The sequence below is a fragment of the Plenodomus lingam genome (assembly GCF_022343315.1).
Source record: "Plenodomus lingam strain CAN1 chromosome Unknown contig_1, whole genome shotgun sequence".
NCBI classification, from domain to species: Eukaryota; Fungi; Ascomycota; class Dothideomycetes; order Pleosporales; family Leptosphaeriaceae; genus Plenodomus; species Plenodomus lingam.
This window is the reverse complement of record NW_027093927.1, coordinates 90,733-107,259: the sequence shown is the minus strand read 5'-3', so window position 1 is coordinate 107,259 and position 16,527 is coordinate 90,733. Positions and strand designations below refer to the sequence as shown.

General features: G+C 51.7%; 8 protein-coding genes across 8 annotated transcripts; 6 read left to right on the top strand and 2 right to left on the bottom strand.

Annotated features, from left to right (window-relative positions):
- Positions 1 to 851: 851 nt before the first annotated feature.
- IAQ61_000019 (uncharacterized protein) lies at positions 852 to 3,492 on the bottom strand (the record flags this gene model as incomplete). Its single annotated transcript, XM_003835117.1, has 4 exons — positions 852 to 2,307; positions 2,357 to 2,497; positions 2,556 to 3,382; positions 3,433 to 3,492. 4 exons carry the CDS (start codon positions 3,490 to 3,492, stop codon positions 852 to 854), a joined length of 2,484 nt encoding a protein of 827 aa, XP_003835165.1.
- A 168-nt stretch (positions 3,493 to 3,660) lies between these two features.
- IAQ61_000018 (uncharacterized protein) lies at positions 3,661 to 3,990 on the top strand (the record flags this gene model as incomplete). Its single annotated transcript, XM_066094496.1, has 2 exons — positions 3,661 to 3,738; positions 3,817 to 3,990. The coding sequence occupies 2 exons, from the start codon at positions 3,661 to 3,663 to the stop codon at positions 3,988 to 3,990; spliced, it is 252 nt and encodes an 83-aa protein (XP_065955349.1).
- Positions 3,991 to 4,684: 694 nt separating this feature from the next.
- On the top strand, positions 4,685 to 5,800 carry IAQ61_000017 (uncharacterized protein; the record flags this gene model as incomplete). Its single annotated transcript, XM_003835116.1, has 1 exon — positions 4,685 to 5,800. The coding sequence occupies one exon, from the start codon at positions 4,685 to 4,687 to the stop codon at positions 5,798 to 5,800; it is 1,116 nt and encodes a 371-aa protein (XP_003835164.1).
- Positions 5,801 to 6,439: 639 nt separating this feature from the next.
- Positions 6,440 to 9,223, bottom strand: IAQ61_000016 (uncharacterized protein; the record flags this gene model as incomplete). Its single annotated transcript, XM_003835115.1, has 1 exon — positions 6,440 to 9,223. One exon carries the CDS (start codon positions 9,221 to 9,223, stop codon positions 6,440 to 6,442), a length of 2,784 nt encoding a protein of 927 aa, XP_003835163.1.
- A 256-nt stretch (positions 9,224 to 9,479) lies between these two features.
- On the top strand, positions 9,480 to 10,498 carry IAQ61_000015 (uncharacterized protein; the record flags this gene model as incomplete). The annotated part of the gene is made up of 2 exons (XM_003835114.2): positions 9,480 to 10,277; positions 10,331 to 10,498. Coding segments are annotated over 2 exons (966 nt in total), but the record flags the coding sequence as incomplete, so codon positions are not given.
- A 181-nt stretch (positions 10,499 to 10,679) lies between these two features.
- IAQ61_000014 (uncharacterized protein) lies at positions 10,680 to 13,102 on the top strand. Its single transcript, XM_066094495.1, has 3 exons — positions 10,680 to 11,859; positions 11,910 to 12,833; positions 12,886 to 13,102. Exons 1-2 carry the CDS (start codon positions 11,165 to 11,167, stop codon positions 12,790 to 12,792), a joined length of 1,578 nt encoding a protein of 525 aa, XP_065955348.1. The 5' UTR covers positions 10,680 to 11,164; the 3' UTR covers positions 12,793 to 12,833; positions 12,886 to 13,102.
- A 1,842-nt stretch (positions 13,103 to 14,944) lies between these two features.
- Positions 14,945 to 15,521, top strand: IAQ61_000013 (uncharacterized protein; the record flags this gene model as incomplete). The annotated part of the gene is made up of 4 exons (XM_066094494.1): positions 14,945 to 15,001; positions 15,070 to 15,267; positions 15,331 to 15,435; positions 15,504 to 15,521. The coding sequence occupies 4 exons, from the start codon at positions 14,945 to 14,947 to the stop codon at positions 15,519 to 15,521; spliced, it is 378 nt and encodes a 125-aa protein (XP_065955347.1).
- A 377-nt stretch (positions 15,522 to 15,898) lies between these two features.
- Positions 15,899 to 16,430, top strand: IAQ61_000012 (uncharacterized protein; the record flags this gene model as incomplete). Its single annotated transcript, XM_066094493.1, is given in 2 exon segments — positions 15,899 to 16,110; positions 16,130 to 16,430. Coding segments are annotated over 2 exon segments (513 nt in total), but the record flags the coding sequence as incomplete, so codon positions are not given.
- Positions 16,431 to 16,527: the final 97 nt, after the last annotated feature.

Genomic DNA, 16,527 nt, shown 5'->3' with positions numbered 1-16,527 from the left:
AAAGACATGTTTAGAGTAGTTGTAGGAAATTCATTACACACACACACACACATATATATATATATATATATATATATAGGTCTAAATTAATCTCCATTATAATTCTAGAAAAGGGAGCGGAAAAGAGAAAAGGCAAGGGAGAAGCGGGTGGATATCTAAGAGGGGTGAGGGAAGTGAGGAGGCTAGGAAGTAGACAAATACAGAATACGATATCCAGGCTTACCGGTACCCTCAAGCACCACGCTCTCCCGCTTTCCCATCTAGCCTTGGCTATAGTAATAGCCCAAGTCCCTCGAGTTCAAGTTCTAGTTCCCGTTCCTCGAGTTCCAGCCCAAGGTCCTCGGGTTCTACCTTCTCCAGCTTCAATACTAATCTCTCCAGCTACAATCCTACTCCTTCTAGCTTCAAGGTCCTTGAGAACTAGGGAGAGAGAGAGAGATAGGCAGCACTGAGAAATGTACAAACATGTATCTTCTAGGCATGGGTCTGATTGCATCTAGATTTGACATCATGGATTCAAACAGCATCACAACAAGGCCATTATTGCTTAATTCATCATCACTGTATTTCCATATATTACTTGTCCCCTGCGCCCGCGTACACGCCCAAAACAAATGACACCGACCCCAAAGCATGACTAGACTAGACTCCGACCAAGCCCCTTTGTCCTCGAAATGCTGCAGAGACCGTGCTTGTGATTACTCAAACAAAACCTTTTCCCGCAACGCCGAAAGCGCCATATGCCCTGCCTGTCCGTCTGATCCGTCAAGGTAGGCAAATCGCCCAAAGAGAATGCAAGCAAAAAGAGTGGCATCATCGCCATACTGCAAAGAGGACCGGTCATGAGGGCATTAATTGAGCGATGGATTATTCGGATTCGGCTGGCCATTGCTGACCATGCCGTTGGACATGTTGCTGGGGACCCGTGTCATCGAGGGCAGAGCGAATTTGGGCACCGACTGCTGAACCGGAGCAGGAGCAGGTGGCTTAGGAGGCAGGTGCGAAGGCGTTCCGTACTTGGCGATGCTGTTCTGTAGCCCAGACTGTTCGCCGGGCTGCGAGGCAATCCTGTTCATCGATGAGCCTGCACTGTTGCCCTGCATGCTCTGAGGAGACCCGAATGACGGCGTCGAGTTGGCCGACGGACTTTGTCGAGGCATTTGGGCATTTATGGAATTCTGGTTTGGGCCTTGAAAGACACCGTAGCCAGGCATCTGGGGAGGACCGTGGCCCATGTATGAGGGGACACCATGCGGGATGAAGGACTGCGTTGCCGGATTGAATTGAGGCCGTGTGTAACTACCAGGAACAGGATGTTGGTTGCGATTCGGCTTCCCATTGTAACCATTGGGTGGGTATGGGTACGGGTATGGCCCGGGCATTGGCGGTTGGTGTGGTGCCGACATGGGTCGATTGCCAGAAGTCGGTGCCATTGGGTACGAGGGCTGCTGAGGGGCCTGGGGCCAGCCTGAGGTCATGGGCGCGTGTTGAGGATGCTGGTAGTTGTCTTGATACGGGGCCATCTGTGGATTGGCCATCTTCGGTGTAACCTGCGAAGCCATGCCTGCGTTCTGAAACGATGACATGCCACGCTGAAAGTCCGCCGAGAGATCATATCCATTCTGCCCCTGCCCACAGCCAGGGTACATCATTGAATTGTTGGGAGGCGGGTACTGCTGATGATTCCAACCGTATTGTGACTGTGACTGCATGTCCGGCGACATCATGGTAGGGTATGGTGCGCTGTAGGATGGTGGCGGAGATGCAGCAACATTCATGCCTGTGTACTGCGCGTTTGGTGCGGGGCCCGGAAAGCCGTTGTAGTAGACTACACTGTCTCCCTGATAGCCGGGCACCGGGTATTGCTGCGGATAGTATGCGTTGAAGTGGGATCGAGCTTGGAAGTCGTCGTCGTCATAGTTTCGCTGTTTCCTAACGGCCTTCTTCTTTCCAGACGCCGAGCTTGACCTCGAGATATCTTTCTTATCATTCTCTTCCCCTGATCCAGTCCCCTCAGCTGTCTCGTTCTCCTCGCTCTTCTCGCCAAAGATGCGCTTTCGAGCTTCGCGGTAGCGAGCTTCGCGTTCTTCACGCGTGAGGGCGCCCTTCTCCTTGCCGTCCGTACCATCGTTACTTCCCTCACTGCCACCCATCTCGGAGGTGGTCTTGGAGGGATTCTGCGAGTTGGCTGTCGTATTCGTTCCCGATTTACCATCATCGCGACGCATAATCTTGCGAGCAGGAAGTTCCACCGGGGGCGTACTGTTGCCCTTTGCAGGGTCGACCATTTGTGAGACAGGAGGAGGGCTACGAGACATTAGCACAAGCCGAGCAAGATATGGGCTTTGTAGCTTACATTCTACAGTATGGTGTGCGCGTAATTTTCACGCCGGTCATTGTGTTATCAACGACGTGGCCCAGCAGGTAATAATCAGCAAGACGATGAGCGAGCATCCTGTAGAAGGTATTGCAGTTGGGCAGAGAGTATTCGCTTTCACTAGAAACCCCATCAGTCAGCCATGATGAATATTCGATTGCAACACATCGCATCTTACCGCGAGTCTTTGATGAAATCGATAAAGTCCTGTTCGATTTTGACCACAAACAAGCGATCGCGAGGGGATTGGAGCGCTTCCAGTAACTTCTCGTCTGGAATGGCAGGCATGTTTGGCGGCCCATTAACCAATGGCTGGGAGATGGGCCTTGCTCCGTTCGCCGACTGACTGGGGTCATATAGGGTTTGCGAACTGTTGGGCAGGTTGGGAAATCGGCCTGGGGGAACACCGCGATGAGGCTGAGGGTTCATGACTGCAATCTCATGGAGCTGGTCGCGGAACGCACGGGCGGCGCCGTTGTCAGAACCCTGTCGAGAGTCTGCAATGACCGACTCTGGGGGAGAGGTGATGTCCTCTTCCTCGACTGCACGGAGGCTAGCGCTATCATCTGGTCTAAGCGACTCCTTCTCGTCGAGAGCAAAGGTTGTGCCCGAAGCGACGCTCTTGCCATCGATGCTAGGAGGCTTTCCAGAGCCATCTGAAGAAGATAGTTGTGTGCTACTGTCTTCTGCAGCAGCGACCTTCACAATCGTGGCCGACTGCGGTCCGTCTCGACCGTCCGTTTTCACTTCGGGTGGCTGCACGGCAGACGATAGCGAAGTGGGTTCGACTGGCTGGACTGCTTGACCCGCTGGACTGCCATCAGGCTGAGTAACTTTGCCATTTGCGTTGTGGCCAACCACCCCCTTGGCGGCCTCGCCATTGCCAGAGGCAGACATGGAACGCGCTTTTTGCGCGTGGACCGATACCCTGGGTGTTGCGACCGGTGGCCGGGGTTTGGGGGCAGCGTCTTTTGAAGCTTGGGACTTGAGGGCGGAAGCCGCGACCTAAGCAGGTCAGTCCCGTCGCGCGAGAAGAAGATGAGACAGGCACTTACTTTTGCAAAAGAGGGTCTCAGCTGGGCCTGTTCAGCAGGTGCTGGCATTGCAGACGCCATGACGGTTCGTGTGCGACGGCTATGGCAGGGTTGAAAGAAGGTCGTGTGGTTGCGTGGCAGCTGCTTGCACGCTGTTGCGCAGCTACAGGCCCAAAAGCGGGGAAGAAAATCGAAGTTGAGAATGTGTGAATAGATCGGTAGCAGCTTCAGCGCCCGATCCAGTGACAGATGCTTTTGCTGAGACGCGTCGAGACTTCACGGAGCTCCAAGGGCCACAGAATAGATGGTTGTGGGAGCGAAAGGAAGGTAGGTTTGGTAACCGAAGTGATGGACTAAAGTTTTTTTTGTTTCAGGAAATGGGATGCTCAAGGAAAGTCGCAATAGCCGTGGCCAGAAAGCAGGACATGTTGGTGTGCCGACATTCGTAGCAGTAGGTTGTGTCGTGGTGGTGGTGGATGGTTGGTGGTTGGTGGTTGTTGTGGTTGTGGTTGTGGTGTTGGTGGTGATGGTGGTGGTGATGGTGGTGGTGGTAGTAGGGCGAGCGTAGGTTGTGGGTGAGGGAATGCGGTGAAGCAGCCGTGACGGCAGACGTGCGTGCAAAAGTTCAAGCTCAAGTTGCGGGCGTCTAGTGGGTGGCGGGTAGTGGGGAAGAAGGACAACAGCAGCCAAGCAGACAGCCTGTTTAGGTAGCAGAGGCAGAGGGCGCAGGACTATGTGCCTCTGTACTCTACAGGCGACTACGGTGAATTGCAGGGTGGGAGGATGAGGCAGCGGGACCAGGCTGAGGGGAGGGAAAGGCGGGGGAGAGAGCTGCACGCGCAACAAGGCTCGACACACAGACACAGACACAGACACAGACACAGACACAGACACAGACACAGACACAGACACAGACACAGACACAGACACAGACACAGACACAGAGAGAACACACACAAACACACAAACAAACAGCGAAAAAGAAGGGGGAGAGCGAAGAGACAGAAGAGGACGCGAGAGAGAGAGAGAGAGAGCCGAGCCGAGAGTGAGGCTGAGGCCGCAAAGTTGGGCGTCGTTTTCCATGTCCGTGCACGTGTCCGACGCATTTCTCCGACACGTCACGTGCCATGGTTTCTCGTCTGCTATAGAGTAGTAGTCGACCGTACTTCCCCCAGTCGCGTCCGCGTTGTGAGTCCTCGATATAGCAACAAGCGTGTGAAACAAAGCGTGGCAGAAAGTGAGAGACATAGTCGACACTCCTACCTCGCCCGCCATGTTCCGTCGTCCAGGCACCGGGCGCTCCAAGGCTTCAGCCGACACGCTCTGCCAAAAATGCCTGAAAAGAGGCCACTACAGTTACGAGTGCACCACGTCTGCGCAAGAACGGCCATACAAGTCGCGGCCCTCGAGGACCCAGCAGCTGCTCAACCCAAACCTCCAGCCAAAACTCACCACCCAAGTCCCCACCGAACTGCTACGCAAGAAGGGCGTCGCCGACGAGATTCTCAAGAAGAAAGAAGAGGATCGACGACGCTCACGCTCTCCCTCGTCATCTGCAGACTCAGTGTCCACCATATCCACCAACCGCTCGCCCTCTCGCTCACCATCGCCCCCACCGCGAAAACACAACGCACACCAGTCCAGAGAAGGCTACGCAAAGGCGCGCGGTCAGAAGCGCAGACGACGATCGGAATCCATGGACTCACGCTCATCCGACAGCGAGGGCGAATACGACCGCAACACTCGACGGCGCATGAGCTCCTTCAGCCCCGGTGAACGCGGCCGCCGAAGATCACGCTCCCAATCCTCACGTCTGCGCCCCTCGATCGAGGATGGCGCCGCCAGATCCCATCGAGACCGAAGCGGCAGCGCACACTCGCGCAGCCGGGGCGCAAGAAGAAGAGGAAGAAGCCACGACAAGCCACCACACCGGCGATTCTCCCCCTTGAGGTCCGGGTCCAGATCCAGGTCCAGATCAAGGTCAAGAAACCCAGATCGCATGGACATATCCGAGGAGCAGCCCAGAATCGGGGCTCCAAGCAGTCGAGGCAGATGGGGCGCATCGCCTCCCCGACGACGACCACCGCCTCGACACAGCCGTGACGACAGGAGCCCAAGCCCATACTCGAAGCGGGTAGCAGCCACCCGACAACTATCGCCCCCTAGTTCCCGGCACCCGAGAAGCAGCGAGCGCGATTACCACAACGGCGAGCCCCGTGCTCCTCCTGCACCGGCGCGAAACCGCTTCGCTGATGAGCCTGCTGCTATGTCGAATCACTGCACCGCGCCACCTGTTGCGCAACCGCCTCCAGCCCCGGTACAGAGACAGCGCAGTCTCAGCCCTTTTAGCAAGCGTGTGGCTCTTACGAGAGCTATGCAAGCGGGTTGATTTGGGGAAGTGGAGGGGGGGGGGGGAGGCCAGAGAATACAACACTATAGTGCAAGTGCATTGCCATTCCAGAAGCGATTCAATTCCCTGCAACTCTAGAAGAGATTCAATCCTCTGTTCTTTCTAGGAGAGATTTCAATTTCCATCCCGCTCATCTCTATGGGAAGAATAACCCAAACCGTGGCCGTAAAATAGACACAATATACAAACTAGCCCCCTTTCTTCTCTGCTCACTTCAACTTGACCCTCCTTTGCTCACCTTGACTTCAACCTCGATCTTGACTTCAACACCCCTTTCCCCCCAACTCCAAATCATTCCATCCTACATCCTACACCACACATTCAACCCGCCAATCCACGAATACAACCAGTCGACCCCAAAAAGACTAAAAAGACCAAACAAGTGACCATATACAGTACAGAACAGCACAACACAGTGCGAGATGTTTGGCCTAGTCAGGGTTTGGATATGGGTCTGGTGTGATACGATGAGATGGGATAAAAGGCAGATGGTAAAACGAAATAAATAAACAAAGTGTATGATGAAAAAAATTGGCTACATGGCTGAAACAAGTCTTGTATATTTGTACATGATGTATGTATTAATCCACCTGATTTCCCACAACCCAGCCAGACTGCTCAAAAGTACTCTTCGCCATTCCCAGATTCCAGGCTCGTCTTCCTGCGCCTCCGCCGCCTTCGCTCCTTCGGCTTGACAGGGGGTACGAACCGACCCTGTAGCTCCTTCACCTGCTCTTCTGCCTTCTGAATCACATCCTCGTCCTCGTCATCAACCCCAGTCTGCGTCTCAGCCTCGAGTTTGCGGAGCTCTGCAACTTCATCCTCGGGGTCGATGAACTCTGGGACAGCCCACCTCTTTGCACGCTCTGCCGCTTCCTTTTTCGCTTGCTCTTGTAGCCTGGCTAGCTTTGCCATGCGAGACTCCTCTAGCACGCGCATCAGCTTCTCGCGGTCGACCATTCTCGACAGCGTCTGAAGGAGATGGGGATCCATTTCGTGCTCTGCATCCACATGCTGCATCGTCTCGCCGATTTGATCGACCAGCTGCGCCTTTGCGTACCCGCGAAGCATCACGCCGTGTGTGTACTGGTCCGGGTCGACACCGCGACTGCGCATAATCTCAAAGACGCGCTCGGCGGCCTGCACTTGCCCGGATTTGAAGAAGGCCTGCATGAAGATGTTCCAGCTGTAGATGTTTGGCTGCGGCGAGTTGTCCATCATGTCCTTGATCACTTGGCTGGCACTGGCAAACTGCAACTTTCGACAAAAGGCTAGAAGAAAGGCGTTCCAGATAATGGGCTGTTTGGCTAACTCGCTGAGTTTCGGATGCTGTCCCAGGAGAACAAGGACTTTGAATTGATCATACAGGATCTGCACAGGTTGATCACCCAGAGACATTGCGTACTTGATCTCCGCCTGCAACAGTATGTAGACCGCCATTGGGGAAGGGTCTATCAATGGGATGCCTGCTTCTAGTGTAGAGGACGCAATTTCGTCCCTTAGACGATGCCTTCGCAAACTCACGAGTGACTCCAACCCTGATGCTTGGAAGAGTTTGAGGTATGCGAGCCACAAGTCAGTCGTGGACTCTTCAACATCCGCGTTGTCCTGAAGACGGACGTAGCAGTAGTATAAGTACTCTGACGCTAGCCAAGCATTCTGCGTCTCTCTGGCGACGTTTTCGCAATGTCTTGCGAAATCTCCGAACATAGCGGGGTTGTCTTGTAGTATGCACCCATGTAGTAAGATGCCGAGGGTGTGCGTGTCTGGGTTGAGTTTATGCTCTTCCAGCGAGTTGTAAAGTTTGAAAGCTGTCGCATAGTCTCCTGCCTCCATGGCATTGTGTATGACGACGTTGTAAAGGGTGAGATCCATCTTCACACCCATGCGCACAAAAGTCTCGACCAGACCCGGCGTTGCGCGATAACCTGATTCCTGACTCGCGCTATTGCGCAATATCAGCGCACAAGTCCAGCGGAGTCTTTGACGATTCACCACCTCATCCCAAGCTCCTTCGCCACGCCAACCTTCGCTGAGCTTCTCCAGACATCGCAGCGCATAATCCACTTCCCCTGCCTCGGCAAAGACATTAGCACAGTGTAGTAGCGTATCGAAGCTGAAGTGGAATTTGCACTCGATGAGGAGGTCAAATATCTCTTTGAGATCTTCCGTTTCTGCAAATTGGGAAAGGCTGTAGATAAGGTCCTGAGGGAGCATGTACGTGCGCTCCGTAAACATGCAAATGAAAATACGGTAAAATCCAGGGACAAACTCTAGCTCATTGATAACAAAGTCTGGATTCCAGTCCGGATCTGTATCGTATTGTCCGTTTCGGTGTAGACTGGACAGATGACCCAAAGCATCTGCAAGCACTGCGACATCTAGGTTCTTTTTGATGCGTTTATCTTGGCAGAGTACCTCCATAAAGTCTAGTGCACGACTAGGCTTGCAATCGAGCAGATAGATTAAGAGTGGCCGCCAGATTGACTCTTGGAGAGGACGTTCGATTTTGACCCAGTTCTTCCACATGCGCGACTGTCCTTCCTCATCCAAGCCCTCGAGAAGTTTCGAGCACCACGTTGTGCACTCTGGATTGTGGATGATCTTGGTTCTGCGTGTGTGCTGTCTCATATGAACAAATGTACACCGATCTAGTGCAGCGAAGGTCCGGATGAGCCAGTCGCCGCGATGCAATTCTGTGGAGACATGCAATTCTTGCATATGCCACTCTTCGAAATTGAGAATACGACGAAGCAAGGATCGGTATTGTCCATTTTTCATCAACTGTTTCTCCTGCAGTTGTCCGTAACGAGCGAGGAAGACCCGCAGACGCTCCTTCTCGATGGCCAGAGCAGCGGAGCGCTCATGGGCTATGTGTTCTTCCTTGGCCTCGTTGACAGGCGGATTGTATGTCGAGTACGGCGATTGGGGGCCTGAGCCGTCTGGATTCCAGGCCCCAACTGAGGCATAACTTCGTCTTTGCTGACGAGCGATGGCGAAAATGTCGGCATAGAGCTGGCAGACACTTGATGGGCTCCATGAAGAATTGGGGGCCGTCTGTCTTGGTGGATGTTGGGCAAGTCCAGAAGCAGAAGCCGCTCCTCGTGCCTGTCGCCAGCGTCCATCTTCTGCGTGACCGTGACCATCATGAATGGATGTAGTGGTGATGGGCTGTAAATCAGCGTTCCTATTTCGTCCCTTCAAGCTCACGTGACTGCCTTCTCCCTTCTCCACCACTCTGCCATGTGTTGTCTTCGGGCTCTTGACATGGTGCTGTGCTCCCCTCGTTCCTGCAGATGGCTCGGTGGAAAGGCTGGGGGCGAGGAAGGGGAGGAGGAAGGGCAGGTCTGCGCGGGCACCGGCGATGAAGCTAGCATTGTTGGGGCGGCGAACGAGGGGCATGGGGGCATGGGATGGATGAGAGAGAATGCTGGACTCGTCCTCATCGGGCCATGGCGAGCACAAGCAAGGCAGAGAAAAGAGAGAGAGAGAGAGAGAGAGAGGCCTTGGGCTGGGAAGGGCGTGAGGTGGGTAGTTTGGTGTGAGAAAAGTTAGCGGGCTGCACACACTCACTGCACACTTGGCTCGAGCTGCCAGCCGGAAACAAAGTTGAGCCTCCTACTACTCTACTCTACTCTACTCCTTGTCCTCTCCAGTACCCTCCACGCTTGAGCTCCGCAAAACTCACCAACCAGACCAGACATCTACCTCCAGTCATACACAAATCACGTGCCTTGACCCTTCACTGCTGCGTAGAGCGCCAAGTCTGAATATAGCAGCCTGGGCACCACCCATTCCCCCCCATTCGCACGCCTTTGCCATGTCTTCCCACGAAAAGCTCTCCGCCGCAGCCAACGATCGCAAAGCGCGTCTCGCACAGCTGAAATCCCTTAAGCGAAAACAGGCGCCAACCTCGGACGAAGCAGACGCCGCTCCCTCTCCCCCCGCACACCAAGCAGAGATCTCCGACGCAATTGTTCGGACAGAAGAAGAAGGTGAGGCACCGTCAGTAGCCACCACCTACCTCTCTGGCCGCAACTACGATCCGACCACGCGCAATGTCAAACTTGGCTTCGACAATCTGCCCATCGCAGACCCCACAAACACGCTCGAGTACAAAGCACAGCAATTAGCGCTCGAAACCAAGGCGCAGCAGGAAGCCGAAAACAAAGAGGACAATGGGCTGGACCTGTTCAAGCTACAGCCCAAGAAGCCAAATTGGGACTTGAAACGCGATCTGGAACAAAAGATGAAGAGCCTCGATGTTCAGACGGAAAACGCAATTGCGAAACTGGTGAGAGAGAGGGTGGAGGCGCAAAAGGTGATACGGCAGAAGAAGCCTGCAGACGGAGAGGGAGAGGAGGTGGGCATGGAGGGAAGCGAGCTGGTCGAGGCTATGCATTTGAAGGAGCAAGAAGAGGCCAGAGATCGGAGGCGGGATGAGGAGGACGAGGATGTGAGTTGAGCCGTTCCAGAGTCAACAGTCCAACATTATACTCCATGACCCAGGGAATCTACCGGGCGAAAGTGCGCATTGGCACAGCCTTCACACTTGCCCTGCATGAGGCCATCAGCGACCGAGGACCATGTGACATATTGGAAAGCGTGAATATCCGCTCGAATCCATCTGTCAGATCCAAAACCAGATGGAAGTCAGTAGCCAGGGCATGGATCTGAACATGTAGCACACGATAGCTATACGTACAGTATCCGAACAGGCGCTTAGATCAAGGCATGTTGCAAATAAACCTGTCTTCCGGTACCCTCTGCAGTATACTGGTGTAATATATATTCATTTCATCAACTCGCTTCTTCGGTGTCTGGCCATCCTGTAATGGAAGCATGATAACACCGCTGCTGACAACATCCTCACGTCTTGTTTCTTTTGCATTCATCACTGCCATGCCACAAGTCGATCGTGCCAAACAACAAAACTGTAGGCATAGTCTCTTTACACCAGACTCCTACTCACATGACGAACCGCGGCACGCCACCTTGCGGCTGCTCTGCATGAGGAGGAAAGACTCGATTTCATCTGACTAGACTTCACCATGTCAGCACGTCAGCGCTCGGTAAAGTCTGGTATTCACGCTTGGTCACTCTCCTACAATATTACATCGCGACCGCGTTGCCCGCTTCAAACAAACAACAAAAATGGCAGCACTCTACCAACTGATGCACTGTGTTCCAGTCAAAAAGTGGTTGTGTAATGTCAAAGAAACAGCATCGTCCACAATGTATTCGTTCGCCGTTCATGCTTAGGTCTCTAGCCGGCTACCTGGACATCTACTGACCGCCGCTTTCCCCAAAATAAACGACCTCGGCATCTCTCCACCCCATCCCATGTGTAGTGTATTGCGGAGGCGGGGATCGCCACGCGACTTGCTTATTATGCGATGCATCGCGCTTTCACGACTTGCAGGATATTCCTGGAGACTTGAACTTGACCTTCCTCTTGACACTTTCTGCCTGCAACTTGTATCTATTTCACTGCTTGAGCCAGAATACCCATCAGCCTCAGCTCCATCACACATCGCGACCGCCATCATGGTATCACAAAAACAGCCCGTCTATGTCCTCGGGGTAGGCATGACCAAATTCATAAAACCTCGAGGCAAGGTTGATTATCCCGAACTTGGCTTCGAAGCCGGTGTCAAGGCCATGCTTGACGCGCAAATCAACTATGACGACGTCGAGCAAGGTGTCGCATGTTACTGCTATGGCGACTCGACATGTGGACAGCGTGTGTTTTATCAGTTTGGCATGACAGGCATTCCAGTATACAATGTCAACAACAATTGCTCTACTGGTTCAACAGGTCTCTACATGGGACGAAACATGATTGCTCACGGTGCTGCGGACTGCGTGCTGGTGGTTGGTTTTGAGAAGATGTTTCCGGGCAGTCTTCAGACCTTCTTTCAAGACCGTACAAACCCCACGGCAACCACGAACCTGATCATGAAGGAGACAAGAGGCATTACCAAGGCCCCTGGTGCCGCCCAACTCTTTGGCAATGCGGGTCGCGAACACATGGAGAAGTATGTGTCCCATCTGTCACTTCCACCAATCGTCTCTAACACTACAACAGATATGGATCTGAATTGAGAGACTTTGCAGAAATTGGACGCATCAACCACGCCCACTCCAAGAACAACCCGTACTCGCAATTTCAAGACGAATACACCCTCGAACAAATCATGAACTCGCCCATGATACACGAACCCCTGACCAAACTCCAATGCTGCCCCACCTCCGACGGCGCTGCCGCAACAGTCCTCTGCTCACAAGCCTTCCTTGACGCCCGCCCCGCGCTCAAATCCCAAGCCATTCTCATCGCGGGCCAGCGCCTCGCAACAGACACCCCCGCACTCTTCAGCCGCAGTGCCATCGACCTAGTTGGCTACGAAATGAGTGCCCTCGCCGCAAAAGAAGCCCTCGCTGAAGCAAACGTCACGCCGGACGATGTCTCCGTCTGCGAACTCCACGACTGCTTCTCCGCAAACGAAATGGTCACCATTGAAGCACTCGGTCTTGCCCCCAAGGGGAAAGCCCACGAACTCGTTCGAACAGGAGGAATCACGTACGGGGGGAAACTCGTCATTAACCCATCCGGCGGGCTCGAATCAAAGGGTCATCCTCTGGGTGCCACGGGGCTGGCACAATGCGCAGAGCTGGTGTGGCATATGCGTGGATGGGCAAACAATCGCAGTGTACCCAATACGAAAGTGGCATTGCAGCATAATCTTGGCTTGGGCGGGGCAGTCGTGGTAACGGTTTATAAGCGAGCAGATGGCAGTGCGGCGAGCGATTTAAGCGATGAAGAGGTGGGGAAGAGGAATGGGTTGGGTTACAATCCTGCGACGCAGGCGAAGGGGTGGACTAAGGCGCAGGTGAATAATGTGAGGAGTAGGAAGGCGAGGAGTGAGTGGGCGTTGCAGGATGTGGAGACGAAGGTAGAGAGTAGGTTTTAGGTCATGTCGTTGAGGAAGATGGGTAGTACAGTTGTGATCAGGTATGGTTCTGTCACTTTCACAACCACATACTATGTTAAGCATTACTTATAGCTTCGGAAGAAACCCTTGGAGTATCCTTAGATTAAACAGTAGAGTGGCTATGCAGTTGGACCAAGAAGAGTCCAAGTGCTAGGAGTCGTCTGGTTCAAGTGAGTGTTCAACTAACGGCTTCTTTGCTTGTTACATGTACTATAGGCATCATCCTATGACAGAAACTCGCTGTATGCCCTTAAATACTGGCTCTCTTTTGAATGGCTTTCTTTTAATAGAAGAGAACTGCTTAAATACCGTAGCAAGGCTCGATGGAGTAGACGACCCGTCTCACTCAGCAATATACTTACTTAGCAGCGCACACAGCGCAATCCCTGTGAATGCCCCAGGTTGATTGCCATACTAACCCATGATACCAAAAACATAGAATTGCCCTCTTTGGAACTTTCTAACTTATGGAAAGTCTAACGACCTAGCGAGACTTTGGCAATAGGTATAAATAATGAGGAAATTGCTCAAGGAGCTCAACATAGCGCCCTGCAATTCAGCAAACTACCACCTTGCGCATCACAACTCCGCCTCCTCCTTTGCATTTTTTTATCAATCTATGCCCGCCATGTCTCTCTACAGAGCATTCTTTTTACTTGAATTTATAGCTCAAGGCTTGCACGCTCTTGAGTCCTATGCTGGTCTTCAGTCACGACAGGACCCCTCTGCGCCAATCATCCACATCAATATTTTAAGAGAAGATTTTGTAAAACTTCACAATCAACACTAGAAACAGCAGCAAAATGGTGTTAAAAAACGCGCTGATGCCCCAAACTACGTTCTGGGCGAGCTGGATAGAATCTGTAAGGAGGAAATAGATCCTAACTGGCGCTTTGAAAGCGGAAGCTGCAGGGACGAGCGATGGAAACAATGGGACTGCTTCATCCCAAACCTACCCAGCCACGGTATTCCCGCAGAGGGAACACACAAAGAACGGCAATGCCCCGAGGGCCACAGGTGCGCAGTCGGCCCTGCCTATAACGCAGAAGACAGCCCGGTTGACGGGCCCTACTGCGAGGAAATCATCCACATCGACGGCCAGGAAGATCAATACGTGTACGAGTTTGACCCACAGGATATCGCATACTTGAACGATCTAGATGATGACTGCTATTATCACTACGGTAAAAAATTGTTTACTGTAGAATGGTACGCTAGGGGTTTACTATATAGGTGTAAACTGCCCTTATGTATACCTATAAATAGGTTTAAAGTAGTAGTTTACTTTTATAGTAGGGGTTTAAATTAAGTATAAAAAGTAGTTTTATTTCTATTATACGCTATAATACCTAACTAAGACTAAAAGGGGTAGAGAAGATTAGGTTCACGCTATACGCACATATAACATAATAATAAGTTATAATATTGTTACTAATAGGAGGTGGTGATAGAGGTGATAGAGGTGGTAGAGGTGATAGAGGTGGTGGAGGTGGTAGAGGTGGTGGTGGTGGTAGAGGTGGAGGTGGTGAAGAAGATTAAAGAAAGGAGGGGTAAAATACTTAAATAGTTAGTAGGAAACTAGTTATTACTACGTAATACTAGTAGATTACTAGAAGTAGAAATAAAAGTAGAATATATAGTATAGTAAACCCTATTTAGGTTTACTTCTTCTACCTAAACCACTTCTTAGTCTGCTTTAGATCAATATAGCTACTGTAAGCCAGTTTTGTACCGTAGTGCCGGTAAACGCTAGGCATCGACAATGGCTACGGCAGCAATAAATTGACTGTCCTTGACTTTTTTATTTACGTTTAAATAAGGGCTTAGCAGCTTCGTAATATGCATTGACAGTGTATTCAATGTATCGTAAAAAGACCCACAGTGGTAACAGTAACATAGTAAAGAGGGAGGAGGGAGCTTATTTGTATGTATTTTATCCCTCATCCTAAGCCTGGCCTACCCATATGTGTCTGTATGTGGGTGTCTGTATATGTATATCAACATGTATCTTAATATTCGTTTTGCACAAAACACATAGTAAGAAGTATATTCTTGCCACCTTGTCAGACAAAGTAGCCAAGGATACCGGTATTGGTACCTATACTTCGGTTAACAGGAAGGGCGAGCACATATGGCCTACCCATTGTGGCGAGGACAATTACAACTTGCCAGTATCACACCGCACATAGTAAGCAGTGGCTCGTGAGCACAAATAAACTCCAGATTGCGGATCTGCTTACACCTCACATACAAAAGCCCATTGCTTGGCGTTTGTATTTAAAGGTTCACGGTCGCTTTGTAGAAAGAACAAAGAAGTTTGAACGGCAGAAGTTCTTCTCTTTTATCAAAATTTTCTTCTCCAAGGCTCTATTAACTGGTCTTTTGCTCTTGGTTGGAGTTGTATACGCGATTCCAATAGGGATTACATGCGAAGAATGTGCTCCAGGGTTTTATGTAAGTCACAACCCAAATTACCAACTTGCCATGGCATCCAAAGATCTGACTGAGCATTTTCAGTGCAAGCCGGGCGCCTGTGGGTTTCAGGGCATGGATATTGGTTGCAACCCAGCCAGTGATTACCGACCATGCGTAGTCCTTGCGGGTAAAGGAAGGAGCCCTAAAGTACGTCGCCCAAAGTTATTATGTACCGGTAGTACAGTAATTTGAAGATGCTAACGTAAAATGTGAAGCCACATGGTGGAGCCTAAAACAAACGACACGGCAATGTTTACTTCGATGGTTCATGGTGTCCAGTAATTTAGATGTTCGAGTACAGTCACACAGCCACCGACCAGCAATCTATAGCCTGCTACGACTAGGTAGGAGAATATATACCACTGAATAAATTTTCTACCATGACTGTAACTATCTCTACTACCACAAATACGTGAACTTAGTCACGTTCAACCACACACTTGGGGACTCCTGACCGGAGCTTTGGCCCAAAATGTAGGCAGAGGTGGGAAAGTCAGCTGGAGTGCCTATGACGGTACGAGTATGACCGGACCTCGGGACGTTCAAATTCCTCTAGCGCGCCAAGCCACGTTTCCACCAAACGTTCCAAGGTTTATTTTCTTGCGCAGCCCTCTCTCTCTCTCTTCTCTTCTCCACATATTATCTACGGTCTCCAATCAACCATAAGGTTCTTTCTTTACATGAAGTGGATTTACCTTCCCAGCGCAGACCCAGATTGAAGCACAGCCGTTCTAATCCTGCAGTTCGTTCGCGTCGACTTCAGTCGGTATTGGAGCTGCGGGTTCGCTTTAGGCCTACATATGCCCTTTTATACCAACATCGGTTGAGTCCAATGGATCAGTCTTATCGATTTTCCTTGTTCGCGCAATGCTGTGGTCAAGCCTTCATTGCATGACTTGAAGGCTCAAGTGCAGGATTCACGATGCATGCTGTCGCGCGACCAGCATCAGATGCCGCCCCCAATGACCACAACGTGTATCTATTGCGTAGTACGATGCGGAGAGGGCGCGACCAATTTTCCCGCCTTTGGAGGTCTCCTTGCACACGACAGTAGTACAGCGCCGAATTGCTGGGGTCACTTGTCTCAGCAGAGCGAGCTGAAGCTTCCCCCAACTCCCCGTCGTGTGCCACCCCACAAGTAGTAAGCGGTACGGCGCAGTGTGCGATGCGAATGATCAAAGGCCTCACGTTCATTATGTTCGATTACTGTCAATACTCATTGCCCGGTTGATCATTCTG

What these genes read in the sequence shown, in the direction of transcription:
- IAQ61_000014 (XM_066094495.1), top strand. Translation starts at nt 11,165, where the DNA reads ATGTGTAGTGTATTGCGGAGGCGGGGATCGCCACGCGACTTGCTTATT. An exon ending in GGTCGCGAACACATGGAGAA is followed by an intron (nt 11,860 to 11,909) that starts GTATGTGTCCCA and finishes ACACTACAACAG; the next exon opens with ATATGGATCTGAATTGAGAG.